This window comes from Eubalaena glacialis, chromosome 2 (assembly GCF_028564815.1).
Source record: "Eubalaena glacialis isolate mEubGla1 chromosome 2, mEubGla1.1.hap2.+ XY, whole genome shotgun sequence".
Taxonomy (NCBI): Eukaryota; Metazoa; Chordata; class Mammalia; order Artiodactyla; family Balaenidae; genus Eubalaena; species Eubalaena glacialis.
The window spans coordinates 60,767,349-60,788,366 of NC_083717.1; the positions used below are offsets into that span (position 1 = coordinate 60,767,349).

At 45.0% G+C, this 21,018-nt stretch overlaps 1 protein-coding gene across 7 annotated transcripts in view; it reads right to left on the minus strand.

The window, feature by feature from the left end:
* Window positions 1–5,732: 5,732 nt before the first annotated feature.
* The window catches only part of PEAK1 (pseudopodium enriched atypical kinase 1), a 310,952-nt gene continuing 295,666 nt past the window's right edge, over window positions 5,733–21,018 (minus strand). For 6 of the 7 annotated variants that reach the window (XM_061180028.1, XM_061180025.1, XM_061180024.1 and 3 more), the window contains one exon: window positions 5,733–12,624. In XM_061180028.1, coding sequence (XP_061036011.1) covers window positions 11,464–12,624 — 1,161 coding nt within the window. In that variant the 3' untranslated portion in view covers window positions 5,733–11,463. The remainder of the gene's footprint in view (window positions 12,625–21,018) is intronic. The other variant, XR_009699356.1, reaches the window with a different exon arrangement.

Genomic DNA, 21,018 nt, shown 5'->3' on the forward strand with positions numbered 1-21,018 from the left:
TGAAATCTCTACATCCACCCTGTCTCCTGGCGTCACACCTTGCCCAACACCCCTGCTCAGCTGTGGCCTCAGAAAAAGGACAGTATGAATTAAGCCCCTTCTCATCCAATTCAATTGCACCTACATTGTCTGAACTTTATACAGTCACCAGCATTGAGTATAAGCTTTAAAAAGAGCTCTGTTAACTTGATAGGCAGAAAATGGGAGGCCAACAATAGGATCCTAACTAAAAAAGAAAAAGGCGGAGGAAACAACACTTGCGGGATATATAGCAAACGTTAGTGATGGTCACTTCTGGATGGTGACCTAGTGGGTCAACCTTATTTTCGATTTTCTACTGTAAACAGACATCACTTTTATAATCAGAAAAAGCTATTAAAATGGTTTTTAGGTATGCCCTCTTAGTTTTTCATTTCTCTTATTTCTAGAAAGTTTAAGCATTTGGATTCTTCTATGACTTGTCTGTTCTCATCTCTCTATTGGCATTTTATGTTCTTAATGATGTGTATAAGCTCTTTATAACAGGATTTTAACCCTATGTCCATTATATTTGTTGAAATGGTTTTCCTGGCTGGTTATTTATTTTTCAATTTTGTTTCTAATGTTTTCAGTGGATGAAGGTTTATCATCTTTATGTAGTCAAACCTATTGATCTTTCCCTTTCAGGTGCCTTCTGTTGCTTTATAAGTTAGAAAATCCTTTATCAACAGCAGATAAAACAGGTATTGACTTAGCTTTCTTTCTAGTTCTTAGGGTTTCTTTTCTTTTTTCTTTCCTTTGTGCCATGTAGCTCCTTGTTTGATCTGCTTGGATTTATTTGAGTTTACAGAGTGCAGATTATTTTCCAAATAGCTAACTGATTGTACCCGCACATCTTATTGGATAAGACTTTCTTTCCCTTCCATATGGTAATGTCTTACTGATCCTATATTGCATTTTTATAGATAATAAGCTTTGTTTTTAAGTTACCTATTCCATTACACTGACCTTTTTTTTTCTTGTATCTGTATCACACTGTTTTATTGATCATAGCTTTTTCATATACTTAAATAGCCTCTCAATTTCAACAATTCCTGGGTTTCTTTCACCTATTCATTCTTCCAAGTGACTCTGAGAACCATTCTGTAAAGGTCAAAACAACAACAACAAGCCATTGAGGTTTAAGATTCAAATTTCATTGAAATATTTGAGGAGATGCATGGTCTTTCTACCCAACCTGGGGGCTCATCTCTCTATCTGCGCATCTTCTATTATAATTCTTGGGAGAGTTTTGTAGTTTCTCGTATTTCTTTGTTTAGCCATCCCTACAAGAATGTGACTAGATGCCCAGAGAAGCAGAAATGATAAGAAGAATAATAAATTTACATATATGTATGCTATATAATACTGTCATTTTTAGTGAGAGAAGCTGTCTTTTGAGAAGTGCCATGATCGTGATGTCTATTGGGTCAGCCCTTAAGTGAGTTAAGGGAGGAAAGCAATTTGCAGAATATTGTACACATTGTACAGGTGTATGTGTATGTTTTGTGTATATTTGCATGAAAATGGGGCAAGGGGTTGAGCACTTTACCATCTAGATCACCACGGCATGGGGGGAATGGAGAGGGTGGAGGAATGGCAGGTAGATTCCTGCCCACCCCTTTGCTTCCCACCCACCCCCCCACACACAAAGGAAAAGAAAGTTGCCAAAGTGGCCAGTTACCTCTATGGTGGCTGATGGTGACTCAGTTGCCTTTTTTTGTCCCAGAAGCAGTCCTGGGAGGCCCCCATGGTAGGCACCTGCTGGGTGGGTGAAGCTGGGGTTTACTAGCTTGGCAGAGGTAGAGGTGGGGTGGAGGGAGGCAAGTCTGCTCCAGGGCCTCTTGAGTGGGAAGCTTCCACAGGCGTCCAGTACCTCCCTCTCCTCAGCAGACACCCCGTTCCTGGCCAGCTCCTTACAGAAGGAGCCAGGATCTGACTGCTCAGCCTGACAGGCCCTTTCTGGATTTGCCCCCTTCCCCATCCCCACTCTGCTTGCTTCAGGAAGCCTTCCTAGGCTGCCCCAGTCTGTCACGGTTGGAGTGAATGACAGTAGGACCCAGAATTATACATTGGCATAGAAACAGGCTAGCAGACTTGTGACGTGGTGGGGAAGAGAACTGGCTTCCTAGTGAGCAAGGCTGGGTTCGAATCTCAGCCCTACTACTTACCAGCTGTGCAGCCTTGGACAAGTTTCTTTTTCTTTTTCTTTTTTTAACATCTTTATTGGAGTATAATTGCTTTACAATGGTGTGTTAGTTTCTGCTTTATAACAAAGTGAATCAGCCATACATATACATACATCCCCATATCTCCTCCCTCTTGCGTCTCCCTCCCACCATCCCTATCCCACCCCTCTAGGTGGTCACAAAGCACTGAGCTGATCTCCCTGTGCGATGCGGCTGCTTCCCACTGGCTATCTATTTTACATTTGATAGTGTATATATGTCCATGACACTCTCTCACTTCGTCCCAGCTTCCCCTTCCCCCTCCCTGTGTCCTCACGTCCATTCTCTATGTCTGCGTCTTTATTTGGACAAGTTTCTTACTCACTCTGAGTTTCAATTTCCTCACGTGTAGAATGGGGGTCAGAGGGCTGGAGTGAGGATGGGAAGCGGGGGAGGCCGGCCCAGGACCTGCGGGCAGGAGCAGTTCTGCCCCTGCCCCTCCTGCTAGTCTCGCTCAGACTCCGAGGAGACAGAGGGGAGGAGTGGGCGGAGGCAGGAGGCAGGACACACGCCAGGCCGAGAGCTGAGTCTGAGGAGCAGGCTGGCGATTTCAGATAGCTGAGGGAACGTTCCCAGTTGGAGTCACCCCAAAAGCTTCTTGGCTGAACGGGGCCCTGAAGAATGGGGAGGAAAAAGGACAAGAACACTGTGGGCAGGGAAATCTCCAGGTGTGTTTGACGAGCAGCAAGGAGGCCAGCCTAAGCAGGGCCTGGGGGTCTGGTCAGCAGTAAGCATGACCGGGTGGCGGGACTCGGGCTCTGCAATTGGGTTGTCTTCTCTGGGCACCGGGAGGCCACTGATGATTCTGGGGCGACAGCAGGGCGTGAGGGAGGAAGGCCATGAGCTCCGGGAAGTTGGGAGGAGGCGGCGGACTGTCTTGAGGACAAATGCTAGTTCCCTCACTAGGGATTTGGGGCAAACAAAACCTCTCTGGCTTGTCTTCTCATGGGTAAAATGGGGATAATTCTAGAACCTACCTCATAGGGTTGTTGTGAAGGTAAAATGAAGCTAGTTCAACCCTAAGAAGCTCTCCCACGCTCTCCTTTGTGCTCCTAGGAAGGAGCACTGACAAGAAGGCACACGGATCTGGGTTCATATCCTGACTCTGATTAGTTGAGTGAAAATGGGCAGAATGGAGCCGTCTCCTTGGATGGCCGTGGGGATGAAGCACACTCTCACCTTTGGTAGTGTTGACGCTCCCACCGGCGGCAGCCCAAGGGCTCTCTGAGCAGCGCCCAGGCCACAGAGCGTGGGGGAAAGGCCGGCTGCCCTGACCTGGAGGAGGCCCAGGGTCAGGAGGCAGAGGTAAGCCAGTGGGGGCCGCTGAGCCACTCAGAGCCTGAGGGAAAGAGGCCTGCAGAGCCTGACACCCACAGTGGGGCTCTGTCCTCAGCATCGGGGGGCCTGAGTGGCCTGGCCTGGGATGGCCGTGGCGGCAGGGTTAGGATGTGCCCCTGGGTGTGTTGTGGAGGGAGGCGCAGGGGGGAGAGGCGCTTGTGGGGAGAGGAAGACCTGATGAGGAGCCACGGGTTTGCAGGTTTTCACTCTGCCTGACTTCCAACCCATGGTTCCAAGACTCCAGCCCAGGTGTGGGCTGGTGAGCAATGGGTGGTGGAGGTGATGGACTCAGAGAGCTGAGAGCTCTGCCCCCTGACAGAGATTCGGAGCCCCTCTACTCCTGGGGCCCCGGGTCCCCCTCACCGAGCACATTCCCCAGCACCCAGTAGCCCTGCTTGGATTCTCAAACTGGGACTGGTGACCAGTAAGGCTCAGCCTTTTGGTTGCTTCCATGTATCTTCCAGAGGGTAAGGGAATAGTTGGTTGGGATACGTGTGTGCGGAGAGTTATCTATTATCTCCAGGAGATCAGGGGTTATACCCAGGCAGCCTGTTTCCACTCAGAGGTTTGCAAGTTTGAGAGAACCGGACCTTGGCAACCAACTCCCTACTCACCCCCCGCCCCCAACCACCGTATGCAATCCAATTTTTAAGTTTCAGCTGTTAATTACCTCGACCTGCTCTTACTGGCAACCTGTGATCCGCCAACTGCAGTCCTTGGCTCCTGAGGCACTAATGAAGTTCTTTCCCTTGTAGAGCACAGGCTCGCTTAAAAGGAAGCATAATTTGCTAGGCTTTGGAAAGCAGCAAGAGCTCCCGGAGCAGAGGGTGCTCACTCAGCGCCAGGCACCAGAGAGCTTCTCGTACCAGCTAATTCCAGGTAGGAAAGAACTCAAGATTCTTTGTGGCCTGCGTTGAAAGAAGTCATTTCCCAGGCATGTAGGAAGGGGAAATAGGATCTGTCTCCAGTTATACCAAAGGACAAAGTGATCTCATTGATGACCTCGCTCCACCTCACTTGGAGTCAGGCTTGGGCAACCCTGAACTGGTCCCACCGTCCAAGCTTGTATCTTTTCAGGGGCCCCGGCTGGCCACTCACCAGCAGAGCATTAGACAGCAGCCCAAGCCTAGTGTGCTCCATCTCTGGGACAGCTCCAGCTGTCTGTCTTTGTCTTTGGCTCTCTTCCTCCAGAAGCCAGTGTGCTGTGCTCACAATGAGGAAGGCTAGCTCCCCGGCTCCTCTCCAGCAAGCAGAGCCCGTGTCCCTGGGGGTCGTCTCTCAGTTTTGTTGCTGACCCTTCCTCCTAGGCCCAGGCAACAGAGAGAGCTCTGAGGCCCACATCAATATGGGTTTTGCCTCCTCAGCAACATAAAACTTGAGTATGGCAATCAGTTTTCTGGAATATCCCTTAAATACCATGTCTGAAAATTCCAGAGTGCTTGCTAGTGGAGAGAAGCAGAAACACTGGGCTGGAGACAGTGCCCACTGTAAGGGGTTCAGAGCTCATGTTTGCACTTTCATTCATTCTACTCCAATAACGTGGCAGCTGCCACTGCCACTGCCCACTGCCGACTCGTCCTGCCTGAGCCAGGTGGCCTCCTCTCTCTGCTCCTGAAGTGTCTGCACATTAGCTTGTCTGCCTTTGTGAGGACACTGTGTGTGACCGTGTACCTTTAGGAACAGGCAAACGATGTGGATTCTGTAGCAGATGATATTGTACAAGGCCCTGCCTTGCTCATATTGTCTGCAGAGCTCTGAGATGGCCACTCAGAGGCTCAGCCACAGCCAGCTAACCAAACCTCTCAAACATGTAATGGTACAAACCCAGGAAGTCTATATGGTGACTGGTCACCAGGGGGCGATCTCACACAGCAAACCCGCAGCCCTTTGAGCTCTGGGGGAAAGCTGAAGGCCTTCTCGCTCCCTTCCACGCCTAGTTTTCTCAATTTAGGGAGGGAATGAACCGAAATAATAGTCCAGGTCAGCAGGGAGGAGCATTCAAGAGGGCATGCATCCTGGGATTTAAGATGTAACCACGTCTGCAACCAAACTCCCCCTCCCCCGCAGCACGTCAGTGTGGGAGAGCTGCTGAAAGGACAGCGCTTGTCTGGTTTTTAGTGTATATGAAAATGAATTTATTTACACAGTAACATGATGCCACAGAGAACACAGCAAAGTACCACAGCAAACCAAAGGGCGGCGCCACCTGGTGACAGAGGGGACCTTTCACTGGTTGGTTTATACAACTCCAAAACATGTTAAGTAGAGGTGAAGCTCCAGGAAAGAGCAAAAGAAACAAGATTTTCAAAAAGAGAGCATGGGCAGAGCCATGGGGAATGAAAGAGAGAGGGGAATGAGGGCTGCCATGATTCAAATCACTGAGAAGGACATCATCTGGCTTCCGCCTTCACCTCACGCCAAAATGCCCGGCATATCATCAACAGAAAAATCCCATCCCAGTGTGTTCACACATCTGCTAAGGGAAGGGATAACCAAGTAGTATTTGGAGCAAGTTTCCTGAAGCAGTGTGGTTTATCTTTCAAAAATGCTACCCTGAAGCCATAGGACTGGTTCAACATTCAAGTTATCACGAGTGCAGACACACACATACTTTCCACACACTACACGGGCAAAGTGGATTTTCCATAATATAATATTTGTAGCAAAATATATGACTCTGTACTTCTGCTAGGTTAGAAAATGTCCGACCTCTTTGGATTCCCTGAAACTTTCTGGATTTAAAAAAAAAACAACAACAAACATGGAGGCAAATGGATGGGTAAAGGTGAGAAGCTGGAATAAACGCGGAGGCTCTCTGGAGTGGGAAACATGTGATGGGATGTCTGGATGCAAGCCCCTGCCGCCCGCCCAGGTGGGGAAAGCTTCTAGCAGTGGCTGACGCAAAAACCTACTCTAATTTCAAACAGCTGCAGAGAAGGGGGTGTTTAACAGCTGTATAGCACCTTGTACATTCTGGGCACTTATAAATATTAAATGGTGGTGATGGTGAGTGATAAACACCTCAGTAGGAAGGTTTATAAAAAAATATTAAAATTTGTTAAGAAATTTCCCAAGAGTTCTTTAAACAAACCTATGGAAACTACCATATCTCTTTTAAAAAATTCCTCAGCTCTCAGTATTACATGGATATGATGTTCCCAAGCTGAAGTCTGGGCAATAGTCACAACCATGTCAATGAGAGAAGAAACAGTTCCTTCTCCTTAAATACCGGGGAACTTTATAATCTGTGCAAGGTTTTCTTCATCATCATCATCATCATCTTTTTTTTCCTAATACACAAAATGGACTTGTTTTAAAAAAATAGGTGCTTATTTGAGGATGCATTATTTTATCAGCTGAATACCTGGATGTGGAATGTATGTGAATTCTCCTCCCATGGCATCTGTCATAACTCAACCTCATCACCTAAGAAGCATCAGGACAAAAAGGCTTGATTTCTTTGGTATAATCTCTACCTAGGATCTTGCACTGCACCTCTTGTGGCTTCCCTTATGGCATCATTTTTGGTCCAACGGAATCCCCACCTTCAGCGCTGACGTCAGCGTGGACAGCTGGGCTGCAGTGCGCACTTCAGCAAGAGCGGCACTTGGATTCGTCTCAGCACAGCACTTTGGGCCTTTGAGAATATGAGCTTCAATGAGGTAAAACTAATAACCCGGTTTCGTGGGCAGCCATCCTATTTACTCATTAGGCTGAACCAGAGTCTTTAATCCTTATCAACTAGTGAGGGGAATAAAAAACATGTCAGAGTTAACCCAGGGAGTCAAGTTCCTCCCCCCCACCCCGAAGTATGCTCATACTTCATTTTATATACCTAGAATCATTTGGAATATAGTGCAGTATAATAAGTCCATCCCAATTTCTGGAACTAGCCTGTATTTTTTCAGATCACTGCTGGTAACATCTAGGTAAAAATCCTAGTTGCAGGTTATCAGCAAAACCCAGTCAGGTTACTTCCCAGCACCGAAGTATTCTTAATTCAAATTTGGGAAGCTGAGTGCAATCCTTCTACACCCTACCGTTTAGTAGGCCCCAAAGATCTTTCATGGAAATTTTACAATGCTGGAAACTTTAAAATACAATTTTAGGTAGTTTAACTCCCAGAAATATCATTAATATTTCTAGAGGTTCAGATCTCTTGGCTTAGAGTTTTCTAAGTTCACAAACTTATTCTGAGTTTGGAAGCACAACTGTCCCCCACTGACAATGAAAGGTTACTCAGAGTCTTAAAATCCTAACAAATAGGTTTTACTTTTAGCCCCTCAACATCAGTAGGCTAGGGAGTGTGGGTACTTGTGTCCCCCATATATCTCACCCGGTTTATCTTCCGAGGGCAAAACTTGAAACCCACTGCCATATTCCTGGCTTCCAATTCAGACTTAGCCTAGGGGTTGGTGGACGTCCTACCCCGATTCTTTTGTTGTTGATTCCACATGTTGCAACTGCTCTGTTCCCCATCCTGCTGTTATTCTTGATGAATTAGCTTCTGGGCATCACGCTAGTACACCAAAGGGGCTCTCCTCAGGCTAGCAAAAGAGCCCTCTCACAGCCCCCGTCCTTCCTGTGGAACATCTAATTCCCTTCCTTCCCAGACGAGGTTATCATGCTGACAAGGCACTCTGCTGTACATTCAGTCTTGGTCTTGGCTACTCCAGCCATTGTCCTGTTTCTCTAGTACCCAAATGTGTACGAGAGATTATTCTTGCTCATGTGGCTTAAGGAAAAGTTCCAATAGCGGCTTAATTGTTCAAATTCTCAATATAAACGGAAGAATCTATAGTAAAACTTCAATAGAAGAGAAAAAATCCAATCAGTATTGAAGATAATAACTTGACATTACTTGAGAAAACAAAGTGCTATACTAGTCACAATCCAAAACTCATATATATATATATATATATAAATATGTATGTATGTCTGTCTGTGTCTGAGGGCAGGATTTCTTTCCAGTTGATGAATGTATTCAAAGTTCCTACTACAATTAAAATGAAAATGTAAAACATTTGTGATAATATGAGATTGACTGAATTTCATCATATTTGGAAAAATATTTGGAGGACCATCTGATGTAAATACTTCTTGCCTAGAAATAGGGTTATTTTGCCTATTCTGCTCTAACCTGTAACACCTTCTTCCCTCCCCACCTTACATTCCTTGGCCCTCACTCAGAGAGCTGTTAATCTAGCCACCTGTCTCAGGGAAGCCTGAGTCCCTTCTCTGACTAGTCGGCATTACTCTTTTGCCCTTAACAAATCTGAATATGGAAACAGTACTAAACACATCTGATGTGAAGAGGTGCTCGGTTTGCCAGTGCTATGAGATAATGGTAGTGGAGGGTGTCCATGATTATAATACTATAGAGTTAAAATGAAGAAGATTGGGTCCAAGTCAAAACAGAAACAGAGAAAAAAAGTGGGGGGGGGGAGGGAGGATACCTAGAGAACAAATAGAGGGACCAGGAAACATTCTTCATTAAATATGAAACCTCATTAAATAGTCAACATTCAAATTTACATGGGCAAGGCACCACGAGAGTGACATTGAGAAAGTGTCTCAATATGCAAACCATGGAGGGGGGCTGCTAAGGGAACGTGCTGGCTGACAGGGTCAGTGGTCTGTGCACTGCCACTTCAGTGTATAATTGGGCAGGGAGTTATGTGCACATGGGCTATGCTAAGGTGAACCAAACACCAGCCTGCTAGGTAAGGTGTGGCCATGTCACAGGACACCGAGAGAGAGAGTGGACTGCTGGCCTGCAGCGGCATGCCTACCTTGTGGCCATTCCTAGGGGCAGAGCCTTGTACTCTGGCCAGAGGAGACAAGACTCTTTGTGGGCTAACCAGCTCTCTCCCCTGGGAAGTCCTGTACTGCTGGCCAGGAGGACAGGCACATGGTCCATATGGAGCCTCACATATCCCATTCTCTTAAAAAAAAAAGAAAAAGAAACAAAAGAAGAGCACAATAAAATACATTCTTCTCCTTTCTTGATCCTCTTTGATATAGGTGAATCACATGAAAGGTTGTTAATAATGTTAAAAGTTTAGAAATTACCAAAAGGCCACTAACGTGCTATCTAAGTAATACTGCACAATCAGGCTTGGCTTTAACAAACTCTGCACCGGTAGATGAGGGGCCCAGGGCTGTCTCACCATCCAGTGCAGAGAACGCGTCTATCAACCCTGCCACAGGTTGCTCCCCCAGAGGCCTGGCCTCTACTTCCAGCGTGCACGTGCACACACACGGGTACATACGTGTGCACACTCTCACACTGTCTGAGTGACTCTTGGGATTTCAAGGTTGAAGTAAACAGAACAGATACTCACAGTTTTGAATAAAACACACACACACACACACACACACACACACACACACCCCGGTGGAAGGAACACTCGTCACTCAGCTCAAATATGTGCCAAGGGAAGAAGGGGGGGGTTTCTGGAGATATTGCTTCAGGTGAAGTTGCAACATAAACATTGTATATACAGCTAAAAAAAAATACATACCAAAATTGCACATATATCCATAGAGGAGGAGCACAGACCCCACGTATGGTGAACAGCTCTCAGCCACCCACCTCAGCAATCCAAGTTCCCTGGGAGCTGTCCTCCAGAGCCATTTCAGAGGGTCACAAGGAGCAATGTGCCTGTGCACTGGGAGGCAGTCTCTCTAGAAAAGGCCGGCATTCTGAGGAGGAGGTCAGCAGTCTCATCAGCGGCCTTCTCCCCTTCCCCTGCCTTCTGGCCATCCTAATAGCCAGCCACGCCATGCCCTCTAAGGAGACATTACGGCTCAACTGACAGCCGTTTCATGCAGGGCTGTCGTCTACAGCATTTGGTAGACTAGTTAACGCTGGCTACTGACAGAAGGAAGCTGGCCAATTACTGCTCGAGGGAAAACTGTGATCTGGGCTCCGGCAGCCCTGGCTGCTAACGTTGACAGCTCTGACAGTAATCAAAGAACAGTACTTTAAACTCTGTTCCCCTGATGGCCCCTAGAGAATTGCACATGCAGGAAAATCATCTCCTTGTGTCCTGCCAGCTATTTATAAGATCTGAACTGCACTCCACCCTGCTGAAGCACTGGTGACACCACCTTGGGTCAGCTCTGTAACGGGCCACAAGTGGCCGATAAACCCAAACTTCATTGGCAAGTGGGGAGAGAGTAGAGGTGAAGGAGAATCAGGCAGTGGCAGCAGAGGGGAGACTGTTAGGGCCGTCCTCCATGCAGTGCACACACTTATTGATAATAGAAATGAAAATGGGTTCATGACCCAAAGGATGGGATCTCTCCTTGTCCTTCTACTCCTCCTGGAACAAGGGATACAGTCCCCGGAACCAAAACTGGGCTGATGCTAAGGATGGCAGTTCTGCCCGGTAAGAGAGTCAGTTATTGATCCTTTAAAGGAAGAAAGTCTGTTGTGAGAGCTTAGTGGATGATGGTAAGGACTGGTTAAATCCGTCTATTGCTAGTGAGAATAAATACACGGTGTTAAAAAGACGGGATATTCAGAATTATGGAGGAACTGGACCCAGCTCACTGAGTTCAAACCAGAGGAGCTGTCCCTTCAAGGATATGTCTTCATTTTCCTGCATTCGGGGCACAGTTAGGGCGGAAGGCATTCCCATGGAAGGCAGCTGCATGTTTGTGCGGCTGACTTTCTGTGAAGTTAAGAGGGACTCAGCGTCTCACTGGATTTAGAGCTGAGGACAACCTTTCAGAGTGGGCTCATCTGTTCATGGATGGGGATGGAAGGCTGGTCTCTCCCCTTTCCTTGAATTCTGTGTGAGTACTAGGAAGGGGAAGTATGTGAGCGACTTGAAGAAGGCGACAATGAAGTAAGAGCAGCAACTGGGACACGTTAACGGGGCTGCAGGATTTTCACGACGCAGCCGAGGGAGTCTGGAGAAGCAAAAGCCAAATACTGAGCACAAAGCCAGTCCTCCAGACTGACGCCACCTTCCCTGTCCAGGGACTTCTCAGCAAACTTGATCATGAGCAGTGTTCGCTTGATGTCTAGCCAGTTTTGGAGCAGGGCATTCCTCTGCACTGGGCTGGGGGAGGCGGTGAAAGTCTGGAAGAGGCCTTCGCGGGGGCCCCAGAGCAGACACTGGAGGATGCCTTTGGCGCCTGAAATGAGGAGTCGCTCGGAAGGGTTGGGGTTCAGGAGGCAGCTGGCCAGCTGCTGCAGGCCCCGGGAATAGGGGGAGCGGAGTGGGATGCGAGGCAGGTCTGCTCGAGTGTATTCCTTCTCCTTCAGCTCTGGGTTCTCATCGAAGGGGTTGGGCAGGTGCAGCATCTCGTAGATGAGGATGCCTGTCTGGAACTCATCGCACTTTTTATACTGGGTGGCTGTGATGATCTCCGGGGCGAGGCGGGACTGGTCCCGGAGGATCTCAGGGTCCACCAGATGGCTCTTCTGCTTGGCTTGAGAGAAGTTGCTTACTATGAGCCTCGTGGGACAAGAAGAGGTGGGGCCGGGCTCCGCAGGCCCAAGGCCCTGGGCGGGTCCCCCGGGCTGGTAGTGGACAAGCAGCAGGTTCTCCAGACGCAGATCGCAGTGAGTGACGTGGTAGGGTTTGAGGTGCTCCAGGCCGGAGCACAGCTGTAAGAGCAGCAGACACACTTGCCTCTCATACACGTCAGGGCTTTTCCCATGCTGCGCTAGAGAGTCTCGCACAAAGTCGGCCACGGTGAGACAGGGAACCTCTCTGGTGATGACCACGACGTGGCTTCTCTGCTTCCTGCTAACGACTGCCTGGCTTTCTTTGTGGGATGGCTCCGCTTCAGAGCTGGGCTCTGGGCTTTTTCCATCAGTTCCTCCTTTTACCTCTTCCGTCGCTTCCATTTCATCCTCTTCCTCTTCAGGGGCATCAGGGTCCTCCCAGGGAAGCAGGCGTTTAGGAACTTCAGCAAGGAAGTGACCACAGTCCTGCTGGATGTTAAAATGGACAGCCAGACTCTGCCGGACAGCCAAGCTGTGATAATACTGCTGCGATTCTTTAGCTTTGCTCTTACAGATCTGTAAGAAGAAAGCAAAGAACACAATTTAAAGTGCACACTTTCATAATAAGGCTTATGATGTGTAAAGAAGTGTTACCTGGAAGGTGACTGGTGGGAGTCTGGAGTGGCAAAAGCAACAGCTTTGCAGTGAAGACACAGTGTTAGAGTTGAGTCTTCAGAAAGGGTCTTGGCAATCCTGTGCTGAGTGACAGCAACAGTGTCTACATGCTTAACTTCATGTGTATTATCTCTAGTCCTTACACTAACTCTTCAAAGTAGGCCGAGGACCTAAGAATTAAAAAAACAAACAAAAACCAAAACAAAACAAAACAAAAAAACCCCAGGGCCACCAGTTTGCAAACCTAAGTCTGTCTAGCACCAAAGCTTCCTCTTTCCACTGTACCTTGCCCCTCATCTAGAAAAGTGAACAACAAAAAGTCATTTTCCACCTGCTTTCTGTGGAGGTTTACAGCCTAGACTTATACAGCAGCTCAATAAATGGCTCATAAAGTAGGCCGGAATACCTTATTATATCACTGGTCAGGAGAGTGACATACAATTGGCCAGGTAAACTGTGGGTTTTCCTAACTTTTTAACGGATGTCATTGTGATGGTCACAACTCAGGCACTCATGGTTCACTGGCAGGGTAGAGATGAAAGAGTGAGAGAATCGTTGGTCTCAACTAGTCAGAGCAAAACCAACATTTCAATGGCAGGAGTCTGAGTTTTACACTTTCTCTTAACAGGCCTCACTGAAGGCCTAATATTCAAGCAATAAGGCCTCTCAAAAAGACCTTAAGTGGTTACGGATCAAGGAAGAGTTGCTTGATCAAAAACATTAGCCAAGAGTTCTACATACTAAAACAACTATTGTATTTCTGGTCTTAAAGGGTTAGAAAAGCAAAAAGTAAATAAAATCACCCCTAAATGGATTCTCCTCATGATATGATAGGAGAAGTTGACAACGGAAGGCTGAGTCTCCAACACCCGTTCATAGATCATAATAGTGTGGTCCAGACAGATCCTCCACGACCCTGGGAACCAGGTACACACTTGCCACTCTTCCTCCCCAGCAGGAGCACGCTGCCGCATCTCACAAACACCAAAGCCTCCCAGCAACAGGTGCTCTGTAGTGTTTACATTTGCCCGTTTATTGCAGTAACACAGAAATGCACATTTTAAAAAGCTTTTCTAGTCATTTCTATTTAAAAAGAAAAATGTACATCTTAGGAGGACGCTGATGGGTTCTCAGTTCGGAGAAGCAGCATGCTCTGATTTCCATTCAAATAGATATTTTTAAAAAGGGACCAAAGGCAAAGGAGTCTCAAGAGACAGGAACATCCCTCTCTCATTTACTGTATTTATACATATTTATTACAGTTAGAGACTTGATATGAGTGATTCAATGCCACACACACACACGCATGCACACATGCGCGCACACACACACAGAGGCCTGAAAACAAGTTTCTTCAAGTCTTCTACCACCTACCTAATAAGTTTGAGGGCACAGTAAGCATTTCTTCTTTAAGCAAACTTCTGGTCTTAAGACAGAGATATCCCCAGACTGAGTTCAAGTTCAAACATATATCTTTCAGAAAGTATTATCTTTGGAAAGCTCTCAAAGTCTCAGCACATGCAGTATAATATATAATCCTGTATGCTCATTAGTCACAACATGAATTCTTTCTATACTGTACTGTTGGCAATATTTCATATTTATATGTCACTAGGTATTTAAAAATCCTATACTAGTCATCACTTAGTTGTATGGGAGTTAGACCCAGGACATGGCACCATTAACCCCATTTCCAGTTTTAATAATTTGCTCAATATCACACTGCCTGCTGGAATGAAAGTTCAAAGGTCCCAACTCCTCAGCCTTTGAAAAGTCAATCAAATACCACTGAGTTTGGCTGGATTAGACTGTGTAGTTAAACTCTAGCTGTCATCCTATAGAAAGGACACTCACCAAAGACTTGAGAGGCCTAGCATTTAGCCTCTCTACTAGCTGTGTAACCTTGGGCATTTCTCTTAATTTCTCTGGGTCCCAGTCTTTCTAATAAAAGAGACAATATAAAGAATACTGAAACGTACTTCACAGGGCAATTATGAGAATCAAATGAGATCAAGTATGTAGAGCATATCTGTAAACTACAAAGCTGTACAAATGTAACATTCATAATGACTAAAACAGTTAACAACTTGTAAATGTTAAAATGATGCATTATAGAATCCTCATATTTTTTTGAACAAAGAGAGCAAGATAGAAAAATGCATCTTTCTTTTGAGTCTGAGAGCCACTAGCCCCAGCAGGGAGGCTCTCTGACCATAGGTTTCATAGAGGGCAGCTAAAGAGGGACCGTTAAAGTTTCACACCTCCATGCCAGGTCAGCCCTGACAAACAAGTCAAGATCAACAGCATGTTCTGATCTAAGACGGGCCAACCTAAGGCTAAGAGAGAGAGAACTGTTTGGCCCAACTGTAGTTTTCACTATACCAAGTTGCACTGAAAAAAACTTGCCACCTTGTGGTTTGGCATTAGAAGCAGAGAAGATACTCTAATCGTTATTTCTATTCTAATTTTATCTACACACACACACACACATACACACACACATTTATATAAGATATCCTAGAGCTTTGTGAGTAGATAAGAGCATGGATCCTACAACAAGAATTTATGTTTAGCTTCAGATCAACTTGAGATAAAAGTTCAAAGTGATTTACGAAGAAGAAATGATAAATTGTTCAGTCATTTTGGATGCTCTGAAGGAAAATGGTCTGCCTAAATAGCCAAGCTGAGGAGCTAGCACTTCCTTATCTCTTCATCTTATAATATGTAGACAGGCTGGAGAATAATGGGTCACTCTAGTTGTAAGGGCAAAGGAGAAAGGGAGAAGACTGGAGTGTGAAAGAGGAAAACAAAATACCAGGGCTTTTAATTGGCTCATAACCATGAGAACAGTTACAACCAAAACACAGACCTATGGAGATTTGCATAATAGGATTTCTCATATGATGAGTATCTCATAAATCTTTATTATGGAGCCTGCGATGATGTTAATTTAGGTAGGAGTATTATGTTATTCTATGTACCACATAGTAGCCATTTTTCAAATATTAATAACTTGACTCCTTTAGTTTAAAAAAAAAAAACTCAAAATGACCTGACTTCAGATGATAAATTTCTAGTCCAAAAGTCATTTCAGAAAACGAGCCACTCTTTCCAGAACAAATGGACAGGGTTCTTCCAGCTGGTTGTTGTTTTATTCCTTCTTCCCTTACCCAGTATTTTCTCTAGCAGAGATCAAGGTAACTTCTTCTTGGCCTCCCATTTTTATTTACTTTTCTTGAAAGGAATTCATACTCCTTCCTTACAAAGCGTAGCTGGCTTGAACTGAAAAATCCACTCCTCAAGAAGAATGATTTCCACAGGACTCCTAGGCTTCACAAAATTTTGAAATAGGAACAAAACTGGATCTGGAATGGTCCCATATCTTCATGTAAGATTCCCTTTTGTAATGGGAGAAAAATCATCTCCTATTTGTCTTGACTATGTATGGGAAAGCCTATTTAAAATGCTGCCAATTTTGACAGACTGTACTGTGTACATTTTCTGAATGGGAAGAAAAGCCCTAGGAGAGCCTGAGCCACAGTGACACTAGAGGGAGCTGCAACATCAAGATCCTGGAGTCGTTTGCACGGAAACTGCAGCAAGAGAACAAAACCAGGCTGGTGAAGGTTGAATCTTGTAAAATATGCCAAAGGTCCTCTTTGTGGACAAGTTCTTGGTTCTATGAAGGTGGCAATGCCTAATTCATGAAAAGGGAACACTTCGTGTGAGGAGCACAAGAAGGAAAGGATGCCCATCCTGGGCACAGTGACTCCTGCCTCCCTGCCCACTCACAAGGCACACCTTCCGGAGCTACTTCTCCAGACGAAGCCAGAAGAACATCAAAAGGGACAGTCAGCCAGCTGGTAGTTCCACACCCACCAATGTGGACGATACACTGTCACAAAAACAGAGGTTTGAGGGAAACTGAGTGCTTGTCTGAGTTAATAAAGATGAGTGAGAACAGAGAAGGGGAAGGAGAAATATTGATTCCTACCAATTGTGCATTCAAACAAGTATCTGACAGCTCCTCAAGCTTCCTATCTGTGGAACACAGCATCCTGAAGCAATCTGGCCAGAGCCCCTAAATACAGTGGGGTGGGGGACTCCTTAACCACTGTTAAATCATCTGTTGGAAAATGGGGGAAAAAAATGCTTCCAGAATCAGAGCCAAATTAATCTCTCCTGAGACCTTCTTAGACCCAGGTCAAAATATACAACACTTAACACAAGCCTGATCTTAGTGGGGAAACAGAGCTGACAATGGATCCTCACACACAACCCGAGAAGTTTAATTCCAAACATTCATTTCAGTGCAGGAGCTCATTTTCTGTGTTGCTCGTGGCAACTACTCTGCATATCTTTGAGGCAAATTTGCCATTATAAAGCATTTATGTTTGTTATAATAATCTCAACCTAGATAGCTAACTTTAAAAAAGTAGACTGTGGGGGGCATTGACTGTAAAGCCTCATTAAAAGCAGCTGGGAAGGAGAAGACAGCATTATGTGTCTAATGCTACTGACCCTTTCAGAATGCCCACGATGCCTGGGACCTGTAAAGAGGGTGTACATCTTGCTGCCCTTTCAGTATTGGGGAGTGGAATAGATATTCAGTTTAAGGCAACAAAGTAGGGAGGTGGGGGAAAAAGGTGGACATTTGGCAAAACAGGATGGCTATGGAATAAATCAGTTGTTGAATGCGGAGTGGGGTATTATCTGTTCTTACTTACTCTACTTTCCTCCCAAAGGCTTCCTGAAATGCTGGTGTTTGAGGGGTCTGCTCTCTATCCGCTCTTCTCACTGACATACTCCCTTCAGTAAGCTCACGGCTTCAGCCATCTTGATATACTGCTGGCTTCCACATCTACATTTGCAATCCAAACTTGTCTCTGAGCTTCAGACTTATCTATACAACGGCCTACTTGATTTCTCTCCATGTATGTCCCATCCTATAGATGGACGCCTTAAACTCAACATAACCAAACCTGAACTTTTCCCCACCAAATACCCTGTTCTTCCAGTATGCCCTCTATTGGTGAATGGCTCTGTTATCTGTCCCAACATCTAGATGAGATATGAAGTTCACTCTGGATTTCTCCTCCATCTTCATTCCCTGCATCTAGTTAATTACCAACTTCTACTGATTTTGTTCCCATATAACTTTCAAATTATCCTCTTTTCTCCATCTCTATGGCTACCATTATCATTTGCTGGTCTACTACAAAAGATTTCCAACTGGTCTCCCTGCCTCTCATGTGATTCCCCTCAAATACACCTTCTACGTGGTCACCAGAGCCACCTTTCAAAAAAAAAAAAAAAAATTGGATAAACTTCCTCGTGGTTCCTCATTATCTTCACAGGATAAAGTCCTGGCTTGGCCTCTCTTTCTAGTCTTATTTCTCACCCCTCTTCTACTTTTGCCACACTGAACTACATGCAGCCAGAGCCCTACTCCTACCCTCCAGGTATTCTCTCTGATTTAGGCTCCTCTTATCCCCTCATATGCCTGAGGGATTCCCACTTACTTTTTTCAAAGTCATCACATGCATCATGTGTGTCAAAGAGAGAAAGTGCTACATACCCTAAACCTCCTTTCTGTTTCACCTGCATCTCATGTACATGTCTCTATTATTACAGCTATCACATTTTTTTTTTTGTCTGTCTTAAGAGCAGATATTTGTATCTTTGGGTTCCAGCACAGAGCAAGGCACCTAGTGCATGCTCAGTATGTCTGCACAAATACTAAGAAAGGTGACATCTGACCTGGTGTAGCCATAAGGCTTATTTACTCAGAACAGCTAGAATATATGCATAGCTTTTATTAAACACATGGAAGTTGACAAGGTGATGGGGAGGGGGCAATGGCTGACAAATCTGGGTAATAAACGCTCATGACCTGACTACACAAATGAGTAAAATCTGAACAATGAGGGCTGTCTGCCGAGTCCAGGCTGCCTTGGAGGCTCAGGGGTTTTGTATTGCACAAAACCACACAAAACAACACTGTTCTTCATCATTCCATTCAATTTTCTCTTTTCCCCAAAGAAAGCAATAATTACAAAATACAGGACTCTTCAAAATTATTCTACATTAGCTTTTATCTTTCTATTATGGGCCCACTCAGCCTAGTATGCCTTCAGCTGACTTCCACTTTATCAGCAGGGATTCTCATTTCCAGCTCGCACAATGCACTTTACAGTTCCTCAGTGAACTTAAAGTGAGATGGATATTGTAGGGAACGAATGGTAGAGGGACAAAAATGAGAAACACTGAAGATCACACACACACTATACCATCTGTGGTATTTTGTCACATTACCCAAAAGCACAACTCCATACAGGAAAGAGTATAGAATGAAAACTGGCAAATTCTAAATTGATATCCATTATTTGGTACAACCTCACTCTAAGAATACAGGCTGATCACTGATTGACCTCAATTCCTTGATCTGCCCAGGAGGAGTACTGCTTTACTTGCTGCTACACAGCTAAGACCTATACACACTCAATGCTGTTACAAATATATTCAAAATGGATTAAGTGTTTAATATATAAATGCTGTCTGGGCCCCAAGTACTCAGAACTCCATGCTTTAGGAATCTGCTATGAGACCTGTCAGGTAGGCCAGGTATTTTACAGCTTGAATTGCTGCAAAAATATTCACATGCCCAAAAAACATTTTGGAGTCTAGAAGAGAAATTCAAGAAGTCAACTGTATAAGATTTTACTATTTTATTTGTGATTTGTACTCATCAAATCTTTTTATGCTCCCACTCAGCATATGGAACAAAAGAAAATCACCTGTGTTCCTGAGCCAGTAATTTAGGCTGACAGAATGACACCCAGGATGATCACACTAGAGAAACTGAGGCACAGCACAGTTCAATAACCTGCTGAGGGCCCAGATTAGGAATTCACTTAATTTGAATCCCAATTTATAATTCCCATCTATGTCCTCTCACCTCATTAATTAAAGCTATGGCTCTCTCTTCTTACTAGACAATTCATTTTGATTCTAGGTTTACATGAGTACTCCAAACTTCTCCTTTCTAAATCAATTTCCAGTTGAGACTTTAAGGCACTTCTGTATGTGTTCAGCTCTGAAATAAAGTGGACACTGACCTAGGATGGCTATGAGTCTGTAGAGCTGGCTGCTGATCAATCACTTTCTGTGAAGTTCCAACGCTGGGCATATTTGTGTTGAATTATGATCATGAAAGTGGTTTCCTTTATAGCTTTTTCCTTATCACTAAGCCAGTAATTAATTGCCTGATCCTATAGTCTGAACTAGTTGTAAATTCCTACCAATCATAGTTATTCCTATTAATGCTTTTTCATTTAGTGTCTTGCTTTCTCAGCATCCACCCAAATGAGATCAACGGAGACTCCAGAGTCAAAATGCAATAAAAGATGCTGGTCTCCACAGTTCACCTCTACTTTATTACAAGCTTTTAACAAGATTCTTGACATAGCTGGAAGAAAAGAAGCTGCTCCAGTGCTCTAATAGGAAAGTGTACATCTTCACTGAGCTTTGTGTGCTCTATCCCTGAGAACAAAGACCAGGACTACTTTAAAAAGAGAAGATACCTAGTACCACAGAGTTGGAACTACTGGAAAAATAAGTCAGAAATTTATACTTTTTGCTTATAAAAGATTTTCATCACCTTCCTCGAGGTAATTTCATCAATTTCTCATGTGGTCTCACATAGCAGCATTTGTTATAAAATGGTCTCATGACAACAGTGAAAAAAGAATGTCCCACTGACACTGAGCCATAATTTTACCAACTGTCCACCCTGCTTCTAGGCAAAAGGCTGTCATTTGTCCATTCAGGGATAACACTGAGGCACAGCAGGGTCAATCTACTGACTCAGGTATGATATAACAGGACAAGTTCCATGTAGGAATAAGGAGGCAGCCTGCCATAAAGCTAATGACGATATGCAGAAATAATTGTTCCTCTCTGTTCTCAGTTTCTTCCTGTGTAGAATGACGAAGGCCCGCCCTTCTAAAGTTGATGAGTGTACTTTGAAGACTACATGTTTGGTCAGTGGCTACCCAGATTCTTTGAAAGGTGGCAAAAGCAAGGTGGATTTTATTTAGAGCAGGGAAGTTAAGGGCTGGAGGCCAGCCAGCGTGCAGCCACAGAGACAGACGGTCCAATCTACCGCGTGGTGGCTCACCAAATGGTGACGAGGGGATAAAAGGAGACATGAGTAACACAGAAACAGGAGTTGAATGTTAAATATTGTCTGGGAATCAATTTGGCCTTTCCTTCACCAAAACACTTAAAAATACG